The 21,433-nt window shown below is 42.5% G+C and overlaps 1 protein-coding gene across 2 annotated transcripts in view; it reads right to left on the reverse strand.

Annotated features, from left to right (window-relative positions):
• Positions 1-8,238: 8,238 nt before the first annotated feature.
• COL28A1 (collagen type XXVIII alpha 1 chain) overlaps positions 8,239-21,433 on the reverse strand; it is a 66,451-nt gene continuing 53,256 nt past the window's right edge. The window contains exons 32-38 of one of the 2 annotated variants that reach the window (XM_077272768.1): positions 20,761-21,318; positions 20,222-20,655; positions 17,857-17,956; positions 17,184-17,306; positions 16,823-17,014; positions 9,286-9,388; positions 8,239-8,614 (exon numbers count right to left, since the gene is read on the reverse strand). In XM_077272768.1, coding sequence (XP_077128883.1) covers positions 9,318-9,388; positions 16,823-17,014; positions 17,184-17,306; positions 17,857-17,956; positions 20,222-20,655; positions 20,761-21,318 — 1,478 coding nt within the window. In that variant the 3' untranslated portion in view covers positions 8,239-8,614; positions 9,286-9,317. Of the gene's footprint in view, positions 8,615-9,285; positions 9,389-11,719; positions 15,057-16,822; positions 17,015-17,183; positions 17,307-17,856; positions 17,957-20,221; positions 20,656-20,760; positions 21,319-21,433 lie in introns of those variants that run through there. The other variant, XM_077272769.1, reaches the window with a different exon arrangement.

The following is a 21,433-nucleotide window of genomic DNA, read 5'->3' on the forward strand; positions in this document are numbered from 1 at the left end:
TAACGCGGTCCATTACCGCTGCAATTAACCCTGTGTGAGTGCTGACTGGACGGGAGTATGGAGCGGGCACTGACTGCGGGGAGGAAGGAGCAGCCATTTTGCCGCCGGACTGTGCCCGTCGCTGATTGGTCGTGGCCGTTTTGCTGCGACCAATCAGCGACTTGGATTTCCATGACAGACAGAGGCCGCGACCAATGAATATCCGTGACAGACAGACAGACAGAAAGACGGAAGTGACCCTTAGACAATTATATAGTAGATTACTATTCTAGTTTTTTTTTCCCAATCCTGTTCTTTCTTTTTTTTCAACACTTTCTTTTGCAGGTGTCAGAAACAGAGGGATAACCTGTATTTCAGAAAGGGGCTGTCTGCCAAGTTTTATTCTCTACTACCTGGGCATAGTAAATATCTGTGGTTAGTTATAGCACCTCACTTCTCTTATTTTGCCATTACGCCTCTCATTTTCCCCCTCACGTCTCTCATTTTCTCCCTTACACCTCTCATTTTTCCCCTCACTCCTCTTATTTTCCCCCTCACTCCTCTCATTCCCCCCTAACACTTGTCATTTCGACCTCACATCTGTCATTTTCCGATCACTCCACTATTTTCCCTCACTCCTCTCATTTTGCACTCACATCTTTTCATTTTCACCTCACACCTCTCATTTTCCCCTCAGTATATACATGTTTGTCATCTCCCTTATATATAGTACACACCTGTATGTCATCTCCTGTATATAGTATATACCTGTATGTCATCTCCCCTGTAAATAGTATATACCTGCTGTATGTCATCTCCTCCTGTATATTGTATATACCTATGTGTCATCTCCTCCTGTATATAGTATATACCTGTATGTCATCTCTTCTGTATATACTATATACCTGTATGTCATCTCCTCCTATATATAGTATATACCTGTATGTCATCTCCTGCATATAGTATATACCTGTATGTCTTCTCCCCTGTATATAGTATATACCTTCTGTATGTCATCTCCTCCTCTATATACCTATGTGTCATCTCCTCTTTTATATAGTATATACGTGTGTCATCTCCTCCTGTATATAGTATATACCTGTAAGTCATCTCCTCCTGTATATAGTATATACCTGTGTGTCATCTGCTCCTGTATATAGTATATACCTGTGTGTCATCTTCTCCTGTATATAGTATGTACCTGTATGTCATCTCCTCCTGTATATAGTATACTAGATTGTGGCCCGATTCTAACGCATCGGGTATTCTAGAATATGCATGTCCCCGTAGTATATGGACAATGATGATTCTAGAATTCGCGTCAGACTGTGCCCGTCGCTGATTGGTTGAGGCAACGTTTATGACATCATCGTCGCCATAGCAACCATTATGACATCTACGTCGATACTGTGCCCGTCGCTGATTGGTCGAGACCCAGGCGGCCTCAACCAATCAGAGACGCGGGATTTCCAGGACAGACAGACAGAAAAACCCTTAGACAATTATATATATAGATACCTGTGTGTCATCTCCTCCTGTATATAGTATATACCTGTGTGTCATCTGCTCCTGTATATAGTATATATCTGTGTGTCATCTCCTCCTGTATATAGTATATACGTGTGTCATCTCCCCTGTATATAGTATATACCTGTGTGTCATCTCCTCCTGTATCTCCCCTGTATATAGTATGTACCTGTATGTCATCTCCTCCTGTATATAGTATGTACCTGTATGTCATCTCCTCCTGTATATAGTATATACCTATGTGTCATCTCCTCCTGTATATAGTATATACCTGTGTGTCATCTCCCCTGTATATAGTATATACCTGTGTGTCATCTCCCCTGTATATAGTATATACCTGTGTGTCATCTCTCCTGTATATAGTATGTACGTGTATGTCATCTCCCCTGTATATAGTATATACCAGTGTGTCATCTCCTGTATATAGTATATACCTGTGTGTCATCTCCCCTGTATATAGTATATATGTGTGTGTCATCTCCTCCTGTATACAGTATATACCTGTATGTCATCTCCTCCTGTGTATAGTATATACCTGTGTGTCATCTCCCCTGTATATAGTATATATGTGTGTGTCATCTCCTCCTGTATATAGCATATACCTGTGTGTCATCTCCCCTGTATATAGTATATACCTGTGTCATCTCCTCCTGTATTAGACCTCGTTCACACGTTATTTGCTCAGTATTTTTACCTCAGTATTTGTACGCTAAATTGGCAGCCTGATAAATCCCCAGCCAACAGGAAGCCCCCCCCCTGGCAGTATATATTAGCTCACACATACACATAATAGACAGGTCATGTGACTGACAGCTGCCGGATTCCTATATGGTACATTTGTTGCTCTTGTGGTTTGTCTGCTTATTAATCAGATTTTTATTTTTGAAGGATAATACCAGACTTGTGTGTGTGTTTTAGGGCGAGTTTCATGTGTCACGTTGTGTGTGTTGAGTTGCATGTGGCGACATGCATGTAGCGACTTTTGTGAGATGAGTTTTGTGTGGCAACATGCGTGTAGCAACTTTTTGTGTGTCGAGTTGCATGTGACAGGTAAGGCTACTTTCACACTAGCGTCGTGCACTACACGTCGCAATGCGTCGTTGTGGATAAAAAACGCATCCTGCAAAATTGCTTGCAGGATGCGTTTTTTCTCCATAGACTAACGTTAGTGACGCATTGCCACACGTCGCAACCGTCGTGCGACGGTTGCGTCGCGTTGTGTCGGACCGTCGGCACCAAAAAACGTTGCATGTAACATTTTTGGTGCGTCGTGTCCGCCATGTCCGACCGCGCATGTGCGGCCGGAACTCCGCCCCCTCCTCCCCGCACCTCACAATGGGGCAGCGGATGCGTTGAAAAACAGCATCCGCTGGCCCCGTTGTGCGGTGCTTTCACTGCTTGCGTCGGTACGTCGCAACGACGCAATTCGTCGTGCGTCGTACGACGCTAGTGTGAAAGTAGCCTTAGTGTAGCAAGTTGTGTGCAGCAAGTTTTGCGCATGGCAAGTTTTGCATGTGGCGAGTTTTATGTGTGGTGCGTTTTGAGTATGTGCAAGTGTTGTGTGAGGCAACTTTTGCATGTGTTGCAACTTTTGTGGCAATAATGGCCACACATCTACTCCTACACATGCGGCTGCGCTCCGTACACTTTGCTACACGGCTCCGCTCCGTACACACGCGCTCCACTCCATACACCTCGTACACACGCGGCTCCACTCCGTACACCTCATATACACACGGCTCCGCTCCATACACCTCATACACACACGGCTCCGCTCCATACACCTCGTGCACGTTCAGCTCCGCTCCATACATCTCATACATACACGACTCTGCTCCGTACACCTCGTACACACGGCTCCACTCCGTACACCTCGTACACATTCAGCTCCGCTCCATACACCTCGTACACACGCGGCTCCGCTCCGTACACCTCATACACATACGGCTCCGCTCCATACATCTCATACACACACGGCTCCTCTCCATACACCTTGTACACATTCAGCTCCGCTCCATACACCTCATACACACACGGCTCCACTTCGTACACCTCGTACACATTCAGCTCCACTCCATACACCTCGTACACACGCGGCTCTGCTCCATACACCTCATACACACAAGGCTCTGCTCCATACACCTCGTACACATTCAGCTCCGCTCCGTACAACTTGTACACACATGGCTCTGCTCCATACACCTCATACACATTCAGCTCCGCTCCATACACCTCGTACACACACGGCTCCGCTCCATACACCTCATACACACACGGCTCCACTCCATACACCTCATACACACACGGCTCCACTCCATACACCTCGTACACACACGGCTCCGCTCCATACACCTCATACACACACGGCTCCACTCCATACACCTCATACACACACGGCTCCGCTCCATACACCTCGTACACATTCAGCTCCGCTCCATACACCTCGTACACATTCAGCTCCGCTCCATACACCTCATACACAGATGGCTCCGCTCCATACACCTCATACACACACGGCTCCGCTCCATACACCTCATACACACACGGCTCCGCTCCGTACACCTCATACACACACCGCTCCGCTCCGTACACCTCGTACACATTCTGCTCTGCTCCATACACCTCATACACACACGGCTCCACTCCATACAGCTGACCTCGTACACACTGTCTGCTACATCCACACTGTAAACACCTCCTGACCCCACACAAGGCAGCTTACTTACCTCATCCAGCAGCACCATGGCAAGTTGGCAACCAGTGCCACAGCTGAGTCCTGCAATCCACGGAGGTCCCGATCATGTGACCCCTGACTCCTCCCCTCCTGTGACCTCATCACAGGTCCTGTGCGCACAGAGCAGCCAATATGTGGTGTAAGGCTCTGTGGGTGCAGGGATGACCGGCTGACAGGGATGACCGGCTGATACATACTGCACTGCATACGGAAGTGTAAGGGGCATGGATTAACACAAGGGGGCGTGTCGGCTGCTTCTGCTATCTGCGGGAAGCAGAGCATCCCGTGCGGGAGTGCGGGGCAAAGGCTGAAAACCGGGACAGTCCCGCAGAGTGAGGGACAGTTGGGAGCTCTGTATTATGTGAACACTAGAAAGGGGATGTTCAAGAGCAGAGAGGACACTGAGGAGCTGTAAACCATGCTATGAGCTTAGATATAGTTTAAAGGGTTATTCCCCTAAAAAATGAAATTATTCCCATGTGGAGACGTGGGAAGTTGGCAGGCGCCCCGGTCCGCTAGCCTAAACCGCATGGACCAGGGATCATCCCGCCGAATGCCTGCTCTCCTTTTAACGTGGGCATAACGCGGTTAATTAAAATACAAATGCTGTGTCTCCACAACCCCAGTTATTGGATAGGGGATAATTTGCTTACTGCTGGGTCCGAACACCAGACCTCCTAGTGAGCCCCTGTCCTGAATTAAGTGGAAATCTTTGTGAAGGAAATATATAATCGTTAGGGAAACTATAATATCAGCAAAATAACTAGTTATAGTAGTTATCCACTACTTGGACAACTTCTTCTCATACCCCTCGCTTAGTCCCCAGAAAATAATAAAGTTTTTACTCTCATCCCGTGCTTACACCGTTCCCGCGATGTTGGCACTCCGTCTCCTGGTGCTCCTCTTCTGGTTGTTGTGAAATGTGACGCAGGTGCCCAATGAGAGCTGGCGTCACTGTCCCCGCTTCCTGTCAAATTGAGCATGAAGAGGAAGTCAGAGATCAGCTGCAGTCCGGACTTCCTCTTCATGTTTGATTTCTCCGAAGGCGGGGACAATGATGCCAGCACTGATTGGGCGCCGTCATCACATGTCGCAACAATGACACGTGATTTCCCTCAAGGAAACAAAAGATAACTGTAGACGGAAACGTTTAGATATTTCTGTTATTTCTCCCTTTTTGTTTTATAACTGTTTTGCATCATTTTGTCACTTCATTTTTATTCTTTTCATATCTTTTATTGTAAGCACTCTATATTTTTATATGAAAGTTTAAAATCTTTAATAAGTTTGATCCTTGTATGCTTTGAAGAATCCATAGGCTTTCAGAGACTGTGTGACCTTTTGATTGTCAGACAGTAATATATTTTGGGGACTTATCACCCTGTGTGTTTGATGAGTGGTGGCAGCACGCTAAGTAATCGGGGTGTGTGGACTGTGTAGGGTGTGAGTTATAAAAGTAACCGAACTGGAAGTGTTTCTGTGCTCTCTGGAGTTATGACACGAGTTATAGTAGATAAATAGATAAAATTGCAGTTTTATTGTCGACATGTTTCAGAGTCCACTGTCCTTCCTCAGGGCACCTATAGAAAAATAGTGATTTATGCTCACTTTATAGCCTAAAACAGAGGTTGAGCATTGGATTCAATGAAAGGAGATAAATTAACCCTTGCTGGTGCACCCGTTGTCATGTGTTGAGAAGTGTGTACGTGACAATGGTCATGCTCGGTCTTCACTCCATTCATTGTTTATAAGACTGCTGAAAATTGCCGAGCACTGTACTTGGCTGTCCCATAGACAATAAATCTGTGACGCCCCAGCGTCCTGGTTGTCACAGTGACATTGCTTTCCTCACGGGGAGAGTGATGTTACGTTTGGAAGCGATTAAAGATCTTCTTGATCAGGTAATCACAATGCATACAACATGTTCACACTCCAGGCCAGAAGGGGGAGCTCTAAGCCTGGTTTAGGGTGAACTACCCTATAAATACATTCTGATCTGGAGGGAAAGGGTTTAGAAAGTAGCAGAGAGTTCCAGGAAGCAGACTGGAGCAGTCTGAGGCAGGAAGAATGTATAAGGAGCCATGTAGCCAGAGTCGCTACAGCTCCTAAAGAGACATACAGAAGGAAAGAACATCGTTCAGTGAGCGTGAAGGAGAGCGAAGCACAGGAGATTGATATCAGGGGAGACCAGGTGTGAACGAACTATTCCCCCTCTGAAGAGCAGATAATCGGTAGCCAGAACACCGAGGTTGTAAGGGACTGTAAGACTTACAGCAGAGACCGGCAGGACAGCTTAACTGCAAGTTACCTGTCTGAACTAATACCCAGCAGGCACAGTGACATATAGAGCCCGGGTCATGATAGAGACCCTATAAAAAACCCGAGTCACCTGTCATACGGGTTTGTGTCCTATCCTATATGGGGACAGAGAGAAGAACTGTGAGGACCTTATCTGAAGCCATAAGCAGTAAAGGACTACAACACCACCACGCTAGAGGAAGGCTTTTAACTCCACCTGGTAAAGGGGACTCTGGATTCGCTTCCAAGCCAGCTGGACCCTGCCTACCCTGTGATCTGGTACCCTGGACTGTGACTGCCTGAAGTCTTCAGTAAACCAGGTAAAGAGACTGCAAACCTGTGTCCTCGTTCTTTACTGCACCATTCACCATCTTCCATCTACACACCGGGAGCCCTGGGGATATACTTCACCTGTGGGAAGTTGTACCATCTAGCTGCCATAACAACACTTCAGAGGACCCCTTAAAGCAGCGTCGGTCTCTACTGACCAAATACCACAGGTGGCGTCACGAACATAAACTTTATTCAATTTCCCCTTTTACATGGGCACCCAGGGCCACGGACCACCACCATGACATCACCCTGTGAACACCGGACCCGATACCGGGTACCCCGCGGCCCTGTCGGGCGACTCAAATCTCCTCTCAATTGAGAACAGGATTGCAGAGCCCCAATATTGGGGTTCTAAATCTCCAGTCTTGATATCACTGGTGGTCTCAGCAGTCACACCACCGGCAATCAGCAATTTATACCCTATTAGGAGGGGCATAGGGGCATGCCACTAGAAGTGTTATTAGGGGGACGTGCCACTAGAAGTGTTATTAGGGGGACGTGCCACTAGAAGTGTTATTAGGGGGACATGCCACTAGGAGTGTTATTAGGAGGGATGTGCCACTAGGAGTGTTATTAGGAGGGACATGTCACTAAGAGTGTTATTAGGAGGGATGTGCCATTAATAGTGGTATTAGGAAGGATTTGCGTTTTAATTAATTTTATTAATTTTGTTCAATTTAGTCCAACTAACTTTAGATGGAAGTTTAATATAAATATGGTAAATTAACTCTGCAATTATTATCTACGAGGTTAATAATTCCCACCTTTGCAGATATCTTGTGTGAGGCTCTATTTTATACATTATAAATAGAGACATTACAAAAGCAAACATATAATTACCGTCCTCTTATTTCTGTTTGCCTTCATATTGTGGCAGCCATGTTTCCTAAAAATGAGAATAAAACATATACAACTACCCGAGTGCTGTATAAAATAAAGACATAAGGAGACCGATCATTGATTTTAAACATATTTTATTAAATACAATCTTTACCTCTACCTAAGACCAATGATCCAGAAGAAGGCAAAAAACCTGGACACGTTCAGCCAATGTGTGTTACAGGGAAAAAATTCCTTCTTGACCCCGGGAAAAGGCGATCAGTTCGAGAACCCAGGATCAAGGCGCCATACTACAACTAACTAACTGACATATATATACAGCAATGATATTCAATATGGAGACTCGTTTCTGGATAGCAGATCTTCTTTGTCCTGGTAAGTCGCCTTACCTTTCCTCATCAGATCAGACCCTGAAGCTCATAGCTTGGCCATGTTCATCTCCCCTGTAAAAAAAAACAGAACACTACCCCCCACAGAACACTACCCCCACACACACAGAACACTACCCCCCACAGAACACTACCCCCACACACACAGAACACTACCCCCCACAGAACACTACCCCCACACACACAGAACACTACCCCTTAATATACAGACATAGGATTGTTGCATCATATCAGGACCATTATACAGTTGGCAAACAAATAAAGTTGCACTCTGTAGTGCTAAAGCATATAAATATGTATGTTCTACTCCTTATACCGTTGGATAAGACAGCAGACACCTAAACAATATGATGTCATGATGCACTGATCCCAGGATTAGATCCATATAATCAGCATATAATGACATCATAAGACAACAAATATCATGTGCAGACATAATAAATGATTAACAAAAAACAATCGTGTGGCTCTCTTTAGATTCTTCAATCTTCCTTCCAGGATCCAGATTCTCTCCCTGGTAAGAAAGAAATAATAATATGAGGGGAAGTATTGGCATAAAACCTGTATAAAAGCATCATAAATATATTGTACTTTATGCCAGATAAACAAGCCCCCTTTTCTCTGCAGTTTTAAGCTTAGACGTACAGTAGACACTTAAAAATGGCGTACTAAATTTGATTTTAAAAAAATGTTGTAAATGCAGTTATATATAAGTTAAATAAGTAGTACAATAAAATGGTAAAAAAATCTAATAAATAGAAAGTAAATAAATAAATGTATTTTTCCCCAATGTATATGCACCAACCTCTGTCCCATATGGGGGAATAATGGGGCATTTATGGCCCAATAATCTTAAATTAAGGTGACAGAACCACCAACAACAATCTGTACTAGCTACATATACCACTTGAAGTGTTACTGACCGAAGTAGCTACAGTAGCGTCTCCATCCGAGGTGCGATCTTTGTGCTGACCTCTCTGATGTCCCCATGTTTGCTGCATAGAACTCTCAGTGTCCAACATTCCGCTGTGTGACCTCACAAAGAACCTTCATCACCCAAGTCTAGAGATTCTACCAGCAAGGACTGAAGAAATCTAGAACCTTACAGCCACAATCTGTAGAATTGGAGGGTCCATGTTGGCACTAAGTTCACTAAATTATATCCCTGTAAGGTTTCTAATTTACCTGTGTCCTCAATCCAGGAACTTCCAATCTCCTCATGTCCATCTCCTGAAATAAGAATCTTTGTTTTTGATCCTGGATCCTCCGCTCTCCTCGTCTTCATCTCCTGAAATGAGAACCCGAGTCCATGATCCTGGATCCTCCGCTCTCGTCGTCTTTATCTTCTGAAATGAGCCTTTGCCCCTAGAACACCTGTTTTTATAGACCCACAGTCATTGTGACATCATGCGGTGAGGTAACAATGGCCTCCTGTATTTGATGATGTCACATATGACCATGAGTGATATCTCCACAGGTGTCTACTATATAATTGTCTAAGGGTCACTTCCGTCTTTCTGTCCTTCTGTCTGTCACGGATATTCATTGGTCGCGGCCTGTGTCTGTCATGGAAATCCAAGTCAATGATTGGTCGCGGCAAAACAGCCATGACCAATCAGCGACGGGCAAAGTCCGGAAGAAAATGGCCGCTCTTTACTCCCTGCAGTCAGTGCCCGGAGCCCGCATACTTCCCTCCAGTCACCGCTAACACAGGGTTAATGCCAGCGGTAACAGACTGCGTTATACCGCAGGTAACGCACGCCGTTACCGCCGCTATTAACCCTGTGTGTCCCAACTTTTTACTATTGAGGCTGCCTATGCGGCATCAATAGTAAAAAATGTAATGTTAAAAATAATAATTAAAAAAAATCTGCTATACTCACCCTCCGTAGTCCGCCGAGCCGCTCGCGACGGCCGCCATCTTCCGTTCCCGGCGATGCATTGCGAAATTACCCAGAAGACTTAGCAGTCTCGCAAGACCGCTAAGTCATCTGGGGAATTTCGCAATGCATCCTGGGAACGGAAGATGGCGGCAGCCGCGCGCTACAAAGGGCCCTCGCATCGGAAGGTGAGTATGTTAGAACTACAAGGGGCCCACGGATCGGAAGGTGAGTATGTTTATTTTTTATTTTTTAACCTGTGACATACGTGGCTGGGCAATATACTATGTGGCTGGGCAATATACTGCGTGGCTGGGCAATATACTACGTAGCTGGGCAATATATTACGTTGCTGGGCAATGTACTACGTTGCTCGGTGCTGTATACTACGTCTCTGTGCAATTTACTACGTCACTGGGCAATATACTACGTGGCTCGGCAATATACTACGTCACTGGGCAATATACTACGTCAGTGGGCAATATACTACGTCAGTGGGCAATATACTACGTCAGTGGGCAATATACTACGTCGCTGTGCAATATACTACGTGGCTCTGTGCTGTATACTACGTCACTGGGCAATATACTACGTCACTGGGCAATATACTACGTCAGTGGGCAATATACTACGTGGCTGGGCAATATACTACGTCGCTGTGCAATATACTACGTGGCTCTGTGCTGTATACTACGTCACTGGGCAATATACTACGTCACTGGGCAATATACTACGTGGCTGGGCAATATACTACGTGGCTGGGCAATATACTACGTCGCTGGGCAATATACTACGTGGCTGGGCAAATACTACGTCACTGGGCAATATACTACGTCACTGGGCAATATACTACGTGGCTGGGCAATATACTACGTCGCTGGGCAATATACTACGTCGCTGGGCAATATACTACGTGGCTGGGCAAATACTACGTCACTGGGCAATATACTACGTGGTTGGGCAATATATTACGTTGCTGGGCAATGTACTACGTGGCTCGGTGCTGTATACTACGTTGCTGTGCAATTTACTACGTCACTGGGCAATATACTACTTGGCTGGGCAATATACTACGTCACTGGGCAATATACTACGTCAGTGGGCAATATACTACGTGGCTGGGCAATATACTACGTCGCTGTGCAATATACTACGTGGCTCTGTGCTGTATACTACGTCACTGGGCAATATACTACGTCACTGGGCAATATACTACGTGGTTGGGCAATATACTACGTCACTGGGCAATATACTACGTGGTTGGCCAATATACTACGTGGACATGCATATTCTAGAATACCCGATGCGTTAGAATTGGGCCACCGTCTAGTTAATTAATATTGATAACAAGTAGTAATAATGTGGCAGGTCACATTGGTTAGCATCAAGTCTGTAGGAGCCGGGCGATTAAGGAAAAGTTCTCAAAAGTAAAATGCATTTAAAACAAGAACATTGAGTGCTTCTTTGCTGGTGATACATCTAGCAATGCACAAATGACATGTAAAAGTATTAAAGATGGCTATATCTGAGGAAAGGGGAATACGGATCTGATGGAAAGTATGGATTTGTAGAAGATTGGTGAGGGCTTGTTCAGTCCACAAATCTCAACCTGTATGTACATTGATTCTCGTAATTCGTATTCAGAAACCAATGGAGCAATGATGATATTTACACAGTCAACTGGGTAAAAAGTTACTGTACATTGTTCAACATGCAAAAAAAAACATAAAAACCATAGATTTTTTTTATTAATTTATCATTTTAATGGACTTAAAGAGTGGCACAAAACAAAAACAGCACCTCTACTCTATAAAAAGTCGTGATATGTACACCTATCAGAAGGTTACATTCATGTGTACAGCAGTGTGGATGCCTGTGGGACAGTCCTATGTGATATGGACAGGGCTCAGTTTTACACAACTGGCATCACCTTTGATATCTATGATGCCTTCATTTTGCGTTATTCCACCCATCGTTAATCTGGACTTGCAACCGTAATATGGGTTTTTTTGTACTAATGTAAAAATTGTCCTAAGAGACATTATAAAAATAACTTATATTTGATAATTAGAAGCATAAAACACATTCAGTGCATTTCAATTAGCCTAGTGAAACTACTATTTATGACTACATAGTATTTTTGCTACAGTAATAGTGTACAGTTCATTTAATGAATAATATACATAATTAGTTCAGCACCAAAAAAACATAAATTCACAAGACGTCTTTAAAGGGAACCTGTCATGTTGTGCATGAGGTGCAATCTGTGGCTATAGAGGAGAAGCTGAGCAGAGTGATATATAGGTTTGTTGGAAAAGATTCAGTATAAAATTTCGTATTTTATTAATAGAAATCCCTGGTGTTTGTATGTACACGAGTCCAGTGGGCGGTCCTGCTCTGTGATTGACAGCTATCTCTGCATGCACATAGATACAGGGAAGACTGTCAATCACTGAGTAGAACCTCCCACTGGACTCTTCTCCTGCAGATCAGACATTTTCAATATGACAGTTTCCCTCTAAAGTAGACATAAATATATAAACCTACATGCACTAATGAATATTCATTAGCATTTGACTTGTTAGGGCAGCAGTTTGTGCTTCAGAGCTGTTTTTCCTACTGTAAATGGCGACTGGAAGTTTGAATTAAATTTAGCCATTATAGTCGCCAATAGTGAGGGGCGAGTATACTCGTTGCTTGGGTTTTCCCGAGTACGCTCGGGTGATCTCCGAGTATTTGTTAGTGCACGGAGATTTAGTTTTTGTCACTGCAGCTGCATGATTTACAGCTGCTAGCCAGCCTGAGTACATGTGGGGGTTGCCTGTTTGTTAGGGAAATCCCACATGTATTCAGGCTGTCCAGCAGCCGTAAATCATTCAGCTGCGGCGAACGAACACTAAATCTCCAAGCACTAACAAATACTCGGAGATCACCCAAGCATGCTCGGCGAGACCCGAGCAACCATGCTATTCGCTCATCACTAGTCGCCAGATTATCCAGTGACCCATTTGCATGCAAGTATACAGAAAATCCTTCACCCCTCCTCCTCTCTCCACAACTTTCAGTTTCAGTTTGCCCATAGCCTTGCCCCTGTGTCTCCTTGGCTTTGGTAGGCATGGAGAAGGTGACTTGGCACTCTATGGGAGGTATGAAAAGTTGCCGAGCAGGTTCTCAGCAATTTCTGGAACTCTCGTATAAAAATGAATGAAGAAAGTCATGCATGATCGGCCACCTCTCCTCTGACAGCAGAGCAGCAAGATAGTTATAGATTTTTATATTTAAAGGGATTGTTTGAGACTTTAACATTGATGGCATATCCTTATAATAGGTCATCAATGTCTGGTTGAGGGAGATGGGAAACCTGCCACCCCCGCTGATCAACTGTTCCTGATGTTGGTGGTGGCTGGAACTGCTCAGTTGTGAGACTGGACTGATGGAATAGTGGGTATTCAGTCCGTGAAGTTGTGCTGTGCAGTTCTGGCTGACACTGGGAACAGCTGATCGGCGAGGTGGCGAGAGGTGTCACACTCCCACCGATCAGACATTGATGGCCTATCCTAAGGATAGTAATTCTTAATATTCTCAGCACTCTTGAAAATAGGGAATGTGGTGCCCAAGTAGGGTATTCAGCCCGTAGTCAAGAAAGTTGAAAAAACTTGTCACTCACGAGAGAATAAAGTATAATAAACAAGGTTCCATTTATTGTGCATCCAAAAAAATAATAACTGTTGTCAAACGTTTTCGGTCCTGGTTTGGACCTTCATCAGAACTGGTCTAGATGCAGAATTTCTATATTCCAGTGTAGCTGTCTTGTCGTCTAGTGGTACTTAAAGAAGGACTCAGGCTGCCTGGATGCCATTTGCAAGGAGGGAGGAGGAACCCGTGGACAGCTGGCGCTTAAGGAATCGTGGGGATGGTGTGAGTGCCAAGTTTTTTCAACTCTATCCTAAGGATAGACCATAAATGTTAAAGTCCAGGGCACCCACTTTAACTGAGTTCCTCCTCCAACTGGTTCTACTCCTCTGGATCAGGAACAGTTTTTCATTTTCTTCGGTATCCCACTATTCCAAACTTATGCCCCCCCCCCAGAGATGCAAATTTTTCTTTCAACCATGGGCTGTATAACATGTTAATTCTCTGTGGTTTGATTGGCTACCATTAGAAGAGAAAAAGCAAATGCCTACAGAGACATTCTGTGGTACACGCCCACTTGGTTGATGGCAAAAATGTGCACAATTATTACCAGGGGGTATGACTTTGGAATGGAGGGGTGCAAAAGACAAAGAAAAACAGTTCCAGAATCAGTTGATAAGTGGCAATGGGAGGAGGTTCTCTGTTTAAATAGTGAAAGGTTCTTTTTAAGTCCCAATGGTGGGTCCTGTATCTATCATACATTTATGGTTTATCATTTTGATATTCTATAAATGTAAAAGGTTGGAAAACCCATTTACCATTTGTAGTAATTCCAAAAGACGGCATAACTGTAAGGAAAACAGCTATAAATATGGTATAATATGGAGGTTTAAAATTAAATATGGTACATCCTAAGGGACATCTGTTCACAGAATAAAAAAAAAATCTCCTACTAAGTGATTTCAATTCAGGTGAATAAAATATTTCATAGCGTTGGTCGTCCCTCTGAGATATCTTTCAGCTGAACACTCATTCTTTCAGCCAACTATTCCTGATGACCCACCATCCACATGAAGTCTTGTGTTGGCTTATCTTCCTTGAGAAAAAAAAAGATGGGGCATGCTAACATTCAACATGCCCAATACTTCTTTCTTATGACTTTTTATGTCAAGCAGGAGTTGGGCCACTACCATATACATAAACGGCTGGAGAGTATTTCCAAGATTAAACAGGTTTCGTCGACATTCATGTAATATGTATGGCAGCCTTAAGATCAGAAACCCTGAGACATGGAAGTCGTCATAACATTGAAATGAAGGTAAAAAAAATGAAATCTATGATGTCATAAACGGCACTGATGGTGAATTGGCGCATTTAAGGAAATGTTTATTGAATCCTTCAGTTTCAAGAGTAGCCTCCCTCGCTTTATTCCACCTTATTTTTCTGTGAAAGGAAAACAAAAACACCATAACGATGTTATATGGATGAACATTATATGGTTTATCTTGTAACATTTTTTGTACAGTTTCCATATGGATCGAGTATATACAATGCTGAGTAACTTTGCGTTTTCCAAGAGCTGTAAATTTTTCTCTCGAAATAGCGATATGCTTGTTTTTTATGTGATGAGTTGTAGTTTTGAATTCATTTTACCATATACTGCATTGAAAAATGTGAAGAAAAACTCCAAATGCATTGATTGTTGAAAAACACAATTCCACCATCGTTTTTGGGATTTTGCTTTCACACCACTCATTGTAAAAATGACCTGATTCTCCAGGGCAGCACCATCACAAAAATACTAAATTTGTATAGCTTTTTATTTTTTATTTTAGTGGTTAACAAAAGTTCAGAACTTTGTAAAATAAAAAGAGCCACAACTTAATGAAGGCTTGTTTTTTATATGCCGAGTTGTTATTTTTATTGTTTCCACTTTGGGGTACATGGGACCTTTCAGTTGCCTTTTAAATAATTTGATATTTAGATAGATTGGACCAATAAAAACACAGCAATTTTTATTTTATTTTTTAGTTTCTTTATTTTTAAATTGGGAAAAAGGAGTGATTTGAATTTTAAAGAATATATATATATATATATATATATATATATATATATATATATATTAATTAACTTTTTCTTTACTTTGTTTTTTAGTTTCCTTAGGGAACCTGAACCTGAGATCGCTTTTTCTATTTATTGCAATATTATAGTATCTAGGATCCATTTATGGAGTTTACTTCACCTTACTAGACATATTATGTTGTTGGGAGACCATGCAGTTTTTTGACAGCATGATTTATTATATGAATATCCTGTGAACATTATATTAATAATATCATAGCATCGCAGTAAATAGGAAAATAATGGTCTGCTATGAATCCCAGTCTGTGGCTGGGCTACACATGAGTGTCATGAAGGCTTTCAGCAGGCCACTAGTTACCATAGGAAAACATTGGAACCCCACAATTGCGTTTGATGGCTCTTTAAATGTCACTTTTAGAGATTCAAAGCAGAATTTATGGGGTTAAACAGCAGCGATCAGAGCTATCTCTGGTTGCTGCTTTTAGAGACAGATGTCCCCTGTATAACACAAACCTTGTGTATCCAAATCTTGTAGCCATACTTCCGAATTATTAAACTATGCTTTTTTATTTAATGTAGTTAAAGGGGGTTTTCATTGTCAAAAAATGCTCTAAAGTACCAAAAATAACAAAGAAAGCAGTCAGTCAGCCTCCTCGGCACCAGAGCCTACTTCCCACCGTTGTTTGAATCTCGGTGTTTTGGCTGTAGGGGTGAAGTCACTTCAACAGCGTGCATCACTGCTGCAGGCGATCATCGAGCAGCTCAGCGGCTCATGCCGTCTATCTCAGCACAGCCGCTGAGCTCAGTATTTGGCTTCAACGGTGTCATATGTTGTTCATTTGTTGTCACCGCTGCAGCCAAAACACGGAGACCTGAGCAACAGAGGGGAGCTCAGAGGTATTTTAGAGTGTTTGGGGTTCACTTTTCTGAAAGTAGAATACTCCCATTATTTATTATGTTGATTATGCAAATTCAACATATTTTTCGTCCCTACAAATTTGCTGTTGCGCCGACTTTGTTTTGTTTTGGTTTTTTTTTATTGATAAACTTCTTATTGTCTACTAAATCATCAAACTACCTTCACCGGTTTTATCACATTCTTCTGGATTTTTTTTTTTAAAACTTACCTCCCTCAATGGTGTAGACACAGAATTTCTTACATTCATCTTCGGCATCGAAACGATTGCCATTTCCACTGCAGCCACCGTACCAGAACTGGGCACAAGAATTGGCTTGTTTATCGTAATACCATTTTATGATATAAGTCCGACATGGTCCCTGATCTAATGGCAGCTTGCAACGTGCATCCTGGATGTAGTCTAGAAAGCAATACAAGTGATTAAAGAATATAAATGTTTACTGCTTGACTATTATTACCCCAATTATTACCATTGATTTTATTGGAGCAAGGGTCTAGGTCCCTCCATGTGGCAGGTGCCACTGAATACTGATGCCACGGTGGGTAAATATACGGTAAATAAAGCTCACCTATTTTTGGTATTATTGGTTCAATTTTCTCTGATGAACCTGGAGATAATATGACAGTCCTAGATGATGACGATGATATTGAAGTCGAAGCACCACCGTTCTCAGCTGATGATGAAATTATTACTACGGAAGATGAATATAGAAAACAGAAATTAATATCTTAGTAACCTTTTTCTACCTGCCAGTGTTGTTTTATTATTTTTTTTTCCATTTTTCATTGTCATTTCAATTATCAACAGAATATATAAAGTTATTATTAGTGATGAGCAAGTGTACTCATTGCTCGGGTTTTCCTGAGCACGCTCGGGTGGTCTCTGAGTATTTATGACTGCTCGGTGATTTAGTTTTTGTTGACACAGCTGAATGATTTACAGCTACTAGCCAGGCTGAGTACATGTGGGGGTTGCCTGGTTGCTAGGGAATCCCCACATGTAATCAAGCTGTCTATCAGCTGTAAATCATTCAGCTGCAGCAAGGAAAACTAAATCTCTGAACACTAACAAATACTCAGAGACCACCTGAGTGTGCTCGGGAAAACCCGAGTAACGAGTATATTCGCTCATCACTAGTTGTTATCCTTCACTTACTTTAAAGGTAAAGTCAATTGTGGAAACTTATAAGAAATTAAATTACCGGTAATAGAATTGAAAAGGAAAATCAAAGCATTAACTACCTCTATTAGACGAGGAAGGTTGTTCTATTTCTTCCTCCTCGTCATCATAATCTTCCTCTTCTTCTTCCTCTACGTTTGGAATTGAGATAATTTCTTTTTGCTACAAAATAAAACAAAAGTTGAAGGATAAAAAAGGTCATTTTTGGATGACTCTGTAAAGAACTACAGTTGCGTTTTATATTTGTCACCACTTTTTATTATAATTGATCATATACTTGTTTTTAACCCCTTTCTGACATCGGACGGGATAGTACGTCCGAGGTCAGAAGCCCCGCTTTGATGCGGGCTCCGCGGTAAGCCCGCATCAAAGCCGGGACATGTCAGCTATTTTGAACAGCTGACATGTGCCCGTAATAGGCGCGGGCAGAATCGCGATCCGCCCGCGCCTATTAACTAGTTAAATGCCGCTGTCAAACGCAGATAGTGGCATTTAACCGGCACTTCCGGCCGGGCTGCCGGAAATGAGCGCATCGCCGACCCCTGTCACATGATCGGAGGTCGGCGATGCTTCTACATTGTAACCATAGAGGTCCTTGAGACCTCTATGGTTACTGATCCACAGTAGCTGTGAGCGCCACCCTGTGGTCGGCGCTCACAGCACACCTGCATTTCTGCTACATAGCAGCGAACATCAGATCGCTGCTATGTAGCAGAGCCGATCGCGTTGTGCCAGCTTCTAGCCTCCCATGGAGGCTATTGAAGCATGGCAAAAGTTAAAAAAAAAGTTTAAAAAAATGTGAAAAAAATAAGAAAAATATAAAAGTTTGAATCACCCCCCCTTTCGCCCCAATCAAAATAAATCAATAAAAAAAAAATCAAACCTACACATATTTGATATCGCCGCGTTCAGAATCACCCGATCTATCAATAAAAAAAGCAATAACCTGATCGCTAAACGGCGTAGCGAGAAAAAAATTCGAAATGCCAGAATTACATTTTTTTTGTCGCCGCGACATTGCATTAAAATGCAATAACGGGCGATCAAAAGAACGTATCTGCACTGAAATGGTATCATTAAAAATGCCAGCTCGGCACGCAAAAAATAAGCCCTCAACCAACTCCAGATCATAAAAAATGGAGTCGCTACGAGTATCGGAAAATGGCACAATTTTTTTTATTTTTTAACAAAGTTTGGAATTTTTTTCACCACTTAGATAAAAAATAACCTAGTCATGCTAGTCTAAGAACTCGTAATGACCTGTAGAATCATAATGGCAGGTCAGTTTTAGCATTTAGTGAACCTAGCAAAAAAGCCAAACAAAAAACAAGTGTGGGACTGCACTTTTTTTGCAATTTCACCGCACTTGGAATTTTTCTCCCGTTTTCTAGTATACGACATGGTAAAACCAATGATGTCGTTCAAAAGTACAACTTGTCCCGCAAAAAGTAAGCCCTCACATGGCCAAATTGACGGAAAAATAAAAAAGTTATGGGTCTGGGAAGGAGGGGAGTGAAAAACGAACACGGAAAAACGGAAAATCCCAAGGTCATAAAGGGGTTAAAGCCTTCAGCAAGGTTTCACTATAAGTTATACTATAGATCCATTTGATTGGAAACTATTAGTGTTATGTTTTTTTAAAATGGGGTGAAAAGAAAAGGTTAAAGAAAGGGAGGTCTTTAAGTTGGTATACCAAGATAGAATGAGAATATGTACAGTAAATGGAATTAAGTTACCTATGTCAGTGATAAAAAGTCGTGCCCAACTTTAATTGTCCTTTTTGGTGTTTTTTGCTTCTGAAAAGCAATAGCTGCTTTAAATAGATTTTGTCAGCACTATTTTATAATGTAAAGTAAAGACAAGGCTGTAATGGGGCTGCAATACTGATTAAATTGATACTTTTGGAGTAGAAATCTGCTTTGTGGTTCTTCTGCAATCAGCATTTGAAGTTTTCTGCTAATTACATTTTAGTGCACAGGGACCGGACTGTGCACTCGGTCTTCTCCTCCCTGTCTGTGATTTCCCAGCCCCTTTTTCCTGCTTCCGGTCTTTGAATGACAGGTCACTGCTGAGATTTCAAACACAGGACGCAGGCCATTCACAGACCGGAGGCAGACGGAGGGGCCGGGGCTAAACAGACAGGGAGGAGAAGACCCAGTGCACAGTCCGCAGTCACACAGAGTGACTGCGGACTTATCGGTTTTGACCAGACAACCTCTTTAACTCCCTCCAAAGAAGACACTATTTGTCAGATTGTTTCTTTTAATCCCAATGGTTTTAACAGGTTTTGTGCACATTTTGAACTCACTATTTCTAATATCCCATCAGTGAAAGTGTGCGTACAACCCCTCCCCCAGACATAATACTTCTAATCAGCTCTTTGTGAGTGCATAACATTTATACATCATGATTTGACAATTTTTATACCGGAATTTGTGGCTCTCGAGAAACAACAAAAGTCTCCTCATTTCTTCGTCTTTCTTCTTCTTGACGAATTCTTTCTTTTCTAAGCCTTTCTTCTTCTTGACGAATTCTTTCTTGTCTAAGTCTTTCATCTTCTTGACGAATTCTTTCTTGTCTAAGTCTTTCTTCCTCTTGCCGAGTTCTTTCTTGTTGTAGGAGTCGTTCTTCTCGAATCCTTTCTTCTTCTAACCTAATTCTTTCTTCTAATCTACGTTTCTCTTCCAACCTAAGACTTTCTTCTGTGCTGACTTTGTCATTGCTGCCTTGAAACGTAGTAAAGGTAGAACTGGAAGACCCTTTCTGTGCATACATCGTGCTGATTTTGTTTCCAACTCGATTGTAGATAAGAGCACCATTTTCATCTTCACAGAACTGATTAACCAATTTTGACTCCAAAGCTGAAAAATATTATGTAAGATGTTATTAATACAGCAAATAATGTTAGTGACACTAAAAAACACAAGCAGTGCAATTTTTTACCTGATTTTTCTTTTACCTCTTACCTGGTAAAGTGTTGAAATCATCGATTAAGTACATGTGCTCGGTATCAGGCTCAGAAGCTATGAGATTTAATTCCCTTATGAATTCTTGTTGAGTTGGGTCTGAAGAATTCACAATTCCAATGGCGTACATTTGTATGTTGGTTGCTTGAGCCTCACGAACAGCAATGTCTAGTTTCACAGCTTCTCGCTTGTCTGTCTGACCATCTGTGAGGACAATAGCTACTTTTCTGACCCCATTCCTTGCTCCATAAAAACCTTCTTGGGTAGCTTTTCGTATGGCAGTTCCGGTGTAGGTACCCTCTCCCATGTACATCATCTTTCTAATGGCTTGCTTTACATCTTGCTGAGTAGTGAACCTGTTCAGGCCAAATTCTAGCCGTACTTCTAAGCTATAGAGAACAAGTCCTATACGAGTGGCATTCCGTCCTACTGTCACACGGTCAACAAGGGCCGTCACAAAGTCTTTAATAATTTCAAAGTTTTCTGGTCCAACACTTTCAGAGCTGTCGATAACGAAGACAAGTTCCATGGGTATCTCCTTACATTTAACACCGCAACCTACAGGGTACAAATATTAAAAGTTTAGCAGAAGTCTCCTAACTACATTTTAGCCTTTTAAATGGTGCACCAACTTCTGTTAATTATCAAATTACCAAACTTTGTATCAAGACCT

Source organism: Ranitomeya variabilis, chromosome 7 (genome assembly GCF_051348905.1).
Source record: "Ranitomeya variabilis isolate aRanVar5 chromosome 7, aRanVar5.hap1, whole genome shotgun sequence".
Classification (NCBI taxonomy): Eukaryota; Metazoa; Chordata; class Amphibia; order Anura; family Dendrobatidae; genus Ranitomeya; species Ranitomeya variabilis.